This window comes from Chiloscyllium punctatum, chromosome 28 (assembly GCF_047496795.1).
Source record: "Chiloscyllium punctatum isolate Juve2018m chromosome 28, sChiPun1.3, whole genome shotgun sequence".
Taxonomy (NCBI): domain Eukaryota; kingdom Metazoa; phylum Chordata; class Chondrichthyes; order Orectolobiformes; family Hemiscylliidae; genus Chiloscyllium; species Chiloscyllium punctatum.
This window is the reverse complement of record NC_092766.1, coordinates 14,959,606-14,966,606: the sequence shown is the minus strand read 5'-3', so window position 1 is coordinate 14,966,606 and position 7,001 is coordinate 14,959,606. Positions and strand designations below refer to the sequence as shown.

At 51.6% G+C, this 7,001-nt stretch overlaps 1 protein-coding gene across 4 annotated transcripts in view; it reads left to right on the top strand.

Annotated features, from left to right (window-relative positions):
* rfx5 (regulatory factor X, 5) overlaps positions 1-7,001 on the top strand; it is a 54,068-nt gene that overhangs the window by 25,734 nt on the left and 21,333 nt on the right. For all 4 annotated transcript variants that reach the window (XM_072548983.1, XM_072548980.1, XM_072548981.1 and 1 more), the window contains one exon: positions 5,800-5,919. In XM_072548983.1, the coding sequence (XP_072405084.1) occupies positions 5,800-5,919 (120 nt within the window). The remainder of the gene's footprint in view (positions 1-5,799; positions 5,920-7,001) is intronic.

Sequence of the window (7,001 nt, the reverse complement as noted above, 5' to 3'; positions counted from 1 at the left end):
ACACACTCATACACACTCACTCACACTCACACTCTCTCACACACACACTCACACACATACTCACACGCGCACTCACACGCACACACTCTCACACACACTTACATATACACACACTTGCACCCACTCTCTCTCACACACACTCTCTCTCACTCACACACACGCACTTACACACACACACTCTCTCACACTCTCTCACATACTCACACACACTGTCTCACACACACTTACATACTCACACACACACTCACACTCACACACACACTTACTCACCCACACAGTCACACACACACACTCATACACACTTACATGCTCTCACACACACATACACACTCTTACATACTCCCACAGACCCTCTCACATACACAAGCTGTCTCTCATATATTCACAAATGCACTCCCCACACTCTCACCTGCACGCACGTCTCACAGACTTATACCCCATTACACATATACGCATCCACTCATAGACACTCACACCCCACCTCCACACATGCACACACACCCCCCACATACGCTCTCTCTTACATATTCACAGACACAGGCAGACCCTCTCACATACACAAGCTGACTCGCATATGCTCACACATGTACACTCCCCACACTCACACCCACAAACGCATCCTCTCACTGACTTGTTCCCCATTACGCTCACACACATACACACACTCTCTCACACACACACACACACACACACACACACACACACACACTTGGTCTCCCCTACACACACACACACACACACGTGGGTGAATTTGTACTTGCAAGAGCTGCATAAATCCCTGTAAGGTTCTGTAACTCCCACTTTAGAAATGGAACCAGCCTGACCTAACACTGGGACACAGACAGACTTTAACCTCACACCTTCATTATCTGAGCTGAGATGGCACCGATTGTGAAGAGCTATCCTGAGAGTGTAATTTTAAATCTCGTTCTGGGATTTAAGCGAACATGACCATTCGAAAAGATGAAAGTCTGAAGCGAAATTAATTTGATATTGCATTCCATGACCCTGTTGCTATACATTCTGTGTCGTATGATCCTGGTCTACAACCCCCTGGTGGAGGAGCGGCGCTCCCAAAGCTAGTGCTTCCAAATAAACCTGTTGGACGAGAACCTGGTGTGGTGTGATTTTTGACTCTGAGTGATTGAGATGTTAAAGGAGGTGTAAACGATCAGCTGAAAGCCTGCTCCATTGAGAGTGAAGTTGACCAGCCGCGCGCTGGGGTGGGGGGTGGGGGGGGGGAGAGAAGACATGGGAGTTACGAGAGACGCGGGGTCCTGCTCCGACACCCTGGACACTCAGATGCTGGGAAGTGGAAAGCGGGCTGGCATTCCTCCGGCTGATGCTATTGGATGAGGGCACAGAACTGCAGAGTTTGGAAACAAAGACCACAAGTGGTGGGGGTGGGGGGAGGTCAGGCAGCCTCTGCAAAGGCAGAGCCATCAGTCTGTCAGAGGGGAGCGGTCGCCTGGTCTGGGTGTGAGCTCACCGGCGCGAAGGAGACGCTGTTGCGATCTGCTGACATGGCAGACGAGGTTGAGAGAGAGTTAAAAGGGCAGTTCTCGCCACGCCACGGTCAAAAGCCAGCCCCACACCCCACCACTGTGCCATGGGTGGGTACGTGCAAGATCCTGAGGGATGTTTCCCCTCTCATTGCGCGGTGTTGGGGGGGTGGTGGGTGGAGGAGAGGAATCTCGAACCAGTGCCTCAATGGCTCTCCAATGCATGATGGGCAGTAATTCCCCCCTCCCCCCTGCAGACAGTCATGGGTTACTGGAATTCCCTACCCCTGCAGAGTGGTGGAGGTCAGGTTGCTGAATGTGTAGCAAGGCAGATTTCTCATCAGCGAGGTAGCTGGGTGTCCTTGGGGGTCAAATAGGAGGAGATCTCTGCCTCTGTCCCACTCCCACTCCGTCTCTCTCTCTCTCTCTCTCTCCTCTCTCGCTTCTGTCTCTTGCTCGCTCCCCCTTCTCCCTCTCTCTCCTACCCTCCCCCTCTCTCTCCTACCCTCCATCCCTCTCTCTCTTTCGCTCCCCCACACTCTGTCTCTCTCATTCCCCCCTCTCTCTCTATCGTTCCCCCATCCTCTCTCTCGTTCTCCCACCCTCTCCCTCTCTCTCTCTCGTTCCCCCATCCTCTCCAGCTCCCCCACTCATTCTCTCTCCCCTGCTAGCCCACACCCCCCAGCTTCCTCTTGCTCTCTCCCCTTAATCCCCCCTTTGTCTCACACCACCTGTCTCTCTCTCTCTCTCTCTCTCTCTCTCTCACCCCCCAACACCACCACCTCCCCCCCCCCCCCCCCCCACCCCACCGGTCTCACACCCCTCCCTCTCTTGCTTCCCCATCTCTCGCGTCCCCTTGGTCTCTTGCAGCACCCAACCATCCCTGTCTCTTGCCCCTTGCCACCCCCTCCCATGGATAAGTGAGGAGTATTCCCTCACCCTCCTGACTCGTGCCTGGTCGATGGTGGGACAGGCTTTGGGGAGGAGGGTGTCAGGAGGGGAGTTACTCGCTGCAGGATTCCCAGCCTCTGACCCTGCTCTTGTAGCCCCTGTGTGTTTATGGCTGGGTCCAGTTCAGTTTCTGGTCAATGGTAACCCCCAGGATGTTGATAGTGGGGGGGATTCAGTGATGGTAACACCGTTGAACATCAAGGGGGCAAGGGTTAGATTCTCTCTCAATGGTAACCCCCAGGATGTTGGTAGTGGGTGGATTCAGTGATGGTAACACCATTGAACATCAAGGGGGCAAGGGTTAGATTCTCACTCAATGGGAACTCCCAGGATGTTGATACTTGAGGGGGATTCAGTGATGGTAACACCATTGAACGTCAAGAGGGCGATGGTTAGATTCTCTCTCAATGGGAATCCCCAGGATGTTGATAGTTGGGGGGGATTCAGTGATGGTAACACCATTGAACATCAAGGGGGCGATGGTTAGATTCTCTCCCAATGGTAACCCCCAGGATGTTGGTAGTGGGGGGATTCAGTGATGGTAACACCATCGAACATCAAGGGGACGACGGTTAGATTCTCTGACAATGGGAACCCCCAGGATGTTGATAATGGGGGGATTCAGTGATGGTAACACCATTGAATGTCAAGAGGGCGATGGTTAGATTCTCTCTCAATGGGAACCCCCAGGATGTTGATAGTTGGGGGGGATTCAGTGATGGTAATGCCATTGAATGTCAAGAGGGCGATGGTTAGATTCTCTCTCAATGGGAACCCCCAGGATTTTGATAATGGGGGGATTCAGTGATGGTAACACCATTGAACATCGAGGGGGTGATGGTTAGATTCTCTCTCAATAGGAACCTCCAGGATGTTGATAGTGGGGGGGATTCAGTGATGGTAACACCATTGAACATCAATGGGGCGATGGTCAGATTCTCTCTCAATGGGAACCCCCAGGATGTTGATAGTTGGGCGGGATTCAGTGATGGTAACATCATTGAACATGAAGGGGGTAATGGTTAGATTCTCAATGGTAACCCCCAGGATGTCGATAATGGGGGGATTTAGTGATGGTAACACCATTGGACTTCAGGGGGGCGATGGTTAGATTCTCTCTCAATGGGAACCCCGAGGATGTTGATAATGGGGGGATTCAGTGATGGTAACACCATTGAACATCAAGGGGGCGATGGTTAGATTCTCTCTCAATGGGAACCCCCAGGATGTTGATAGTAGGGGGGGATTCAGTGATGGTAACACCATTGAACATCAAGGGGACGATGGTTAGATTCTCTCTCAATGGGAACCCCCAGGATGTTGATAATGGGGGGATTCAGTGATGGTAACACCATTGAACATCAAGGGGCCAAGGGTTAGATTCTCTCTCAATGGTAATCCCCAGGATGTTGATAGTGGGGGGGGGGATTCAGTGATGGTAACACCATTGAATGTCAAGAGGGCGATGGTTAGATTCTCTCTCAATGGTAACCCCCAGGATGTTGATAGTGGGGGGGATTCAGTGATGGTGACACCATTGAACGTCAAGGAGGCAATGGTTAGATTCTCTCTCAATGGTAACCCCCAGGATGTTGATAGTGGGGGGGATTCAGTGATGGTAACACCATTGAATATCAAGGGGGCGATGGTTAGATTCTCTCTCAATGGTAACCCCCAGGATGTTGATAGTTGGGGGGGATTCAGTGATGGTAACACCATTGAATATCAAGGGGGCGATGGTTAGATTCTCTCTCAATGGTAACCCCCAGGATGTTGATAGTGGGGGGGGGGGGGAATTCAGTGATGGTAACACCATTGAATGTCAAGAGGGCGATGGTTAGATTCTCTTTCAATGGTAACCCCCAGGATGTTGATAGTGGGGGGGGATTCAGTGATGGTAACACCATTGAATATCAAAGGGGCGATGGTTAGATTCTCTCTCAATGGTAACCCCCAGGATGTTGATAGTGGGGGGGATTCAGTGATGGTAACACCATTGAATATCAAGGGGGTGATGGTTAGATTCTCTCTCAATGGTAACCCCCAGGATGTTGATAGTGGGGGGGGGGGGGAATTCAGTGATGGTAACACCATTGAACATCAAGGGGGCGATGGTTAGATTCTCTCTCAATGGTAACCCCCAGGATGTTGATAGTTGGGGAGGGATTCAGTGATGGTAATGCCATTGAATGTCAAGAGGGCGATGGTTAGATTCTCTCTCAATGGTAACCCCCAGGATGTTGATAGTGGGGGGGGGGAATTCAGTGATGGTAACACCATTGAACATCAAGGGGACGATGGTTAGATTCTCTCTCAATGGGAACCCCCAGGATGTTGATAGTGGGGGGATTCAGTGACGGTAACACCATTGAACATCAAGGGGCCAAGGGTTAGATTCTCTCTCAATGGTAATCCCCAGGATGTTGATAGTGGGGGGAGATTCAGTGATGGTAACACCATTGAATGTCAAGAGGGCGATGGTTAGATTCTCTCTCAATGGTAACCCCCAGGATGTTGATAGTGGGGGGGATTCAGTGATGGTGACACCATTGAACGTCACGGAGGCGATGGTTAGATTCTCACTCAATGGTAACCCCCAGGATGTTGATCGTGGGGGGGATTCAGTGATGGTAACACCATTGAATATCAAGGGGGCGATGGTTAGATTCTCTCTCAATGGTAACCCCCAGGATGTTGATAGTGGGGGGGATTCAGTGATGGTAACACCATTGAATATCAAGGGGGCGATGGTTAGATTCTCTCTCAATGGTAACCCCCAGGATGTTGATAGTGGGGGGGATTCAGTGATAGTAACACCATTGAATATCAAGGGGGCGATGGTTAGATTCTCTCTCAATGGTAACCCCCAGGATGTTGATAGTGGGGCGGGGGGGGGGAATTCAGTGATGGTAACACCATTGAATGTCAAGAGGGCGATGGTTAGATTCTCTTTCAATGGTAACCCCCAGGATGTTGATAGTGGGGGGAGATTCAGTGATGGTAACACCATTGAATATCAAGGGGGCGATGGTTAGATTCTCTCTCAATGGTAACCCCCAGGATGTTGATCGTGGGGGGGATTCAGTGATGGTAACACCATTGAATATCAAGGGGGCGATGGTTAGATTCGCTCTCAATGGTAACCCCCAGGATGTTGATAGTGGGGGGGGGGGGGATTCAGTGATGGTGACACCATTGAACGTCAAGGGGGCGATGGTTGAGTTCTCTCTGTTGCAGAGTGTCCACCGTAGTAGTGTCCCATGTGACGACACAAGAGCATGATGGGAATGTGGGGAGAATGGTGATGCAGGAATAAACCGGGAGCATTCCTGTTCTCTCTTTGCAGGCGATACTGTGACAACCTATCGTACCGACTCCTGAGCGCAGCCAATTTCGGCAAGATCATGAGGGACGTCTTCCCCAACTTCAAGGCGCGGCGGTTAGGAGGGAGAGGTCAATCCAAATATCCTTGCCATGCGTGAACGAAAACGGCGAGGGTTGGGCTAAGGAAACCAGCGTCAGTATTCCCCTTTGCTGGAAGGCCCACAGGCTCAGGGGTTAGCTCAGTTTGTTCACAGCGCCAGGGACCCAAGTTCGAGTCCTGGCAGGGGCGCCTGTCTGTGTGACGTTTCCTTCAGGTGCTCCAGTTTCCTCCCATTGTCCGAAGATGTGCAGGTTAGGGGGGGATTGGCCATGCTAAATTGTCCCATAGTGCCCAGGGATGTGCAGGTTAGGGTGGATTGGCCATGCTAAATTGTCCCATAGTGCCCATGGATGTGCAACTTAGGGTGGATTGGCCATGCTAAATTGTCCCATAGTGCCCAGGGATGTGCAGGTTAGGGTGGATTGGCCATGCTAAATTGTCCCACAGTGCCCCAGGGATGTGCAGGTTAGGGTGGATTGGCCATGCTAAATTGTCCCATAGTGCCCAGGGATGTGCAGGTTAGGGTGGATTGGCCATGCTAAATTGTCCCATAGTGCCCCAGGGATATGCAGGTTAGGGTGGATTGGCCATGGTAAATTGTCCCATAGTGCCCCAGGGATGTGCAGGTTAGGGTGGATTGGCCGTGCTAAATTGTCCCGTAGTGTCCAGGGATGTGCAGGTTAGGGTGGATTGGCAATGCTAACTTGTCCCATAGTGCCCAGGGATGTGCAGGTTAGGGTGGATTGGCAATGCTACATTGTCCCATAGTGCCCAGGGATGTGCAGGTTAGGGTGGATTGGCCGTGCTAAATTGTCCCATAGTGCCCAGGGATGTACAGGTTAGGGGGATTTGGCCATGCTAAATTGTCCCATAGTGCCCAGGGATGTACAGGTTAGGGTGGATTGGCCATGCTAAATTGTCCCATAGTGCCCAGGGATGTGCAGGTTAGGGTGGATTGGCAATGCTAAATTGTCCCGTAGTGTCCAGGGATGTGCAGGTTAGGGTGGATTGGTCATGCTAAATTGTCCCATAGTGCCCAGGGATGTGCAGGTTAGGGTGGATTGGCCATGCTAAATTGTCCCATAGTGCCCAGGGATGTGCAGGTTAGGGTGGATTGGCCATGC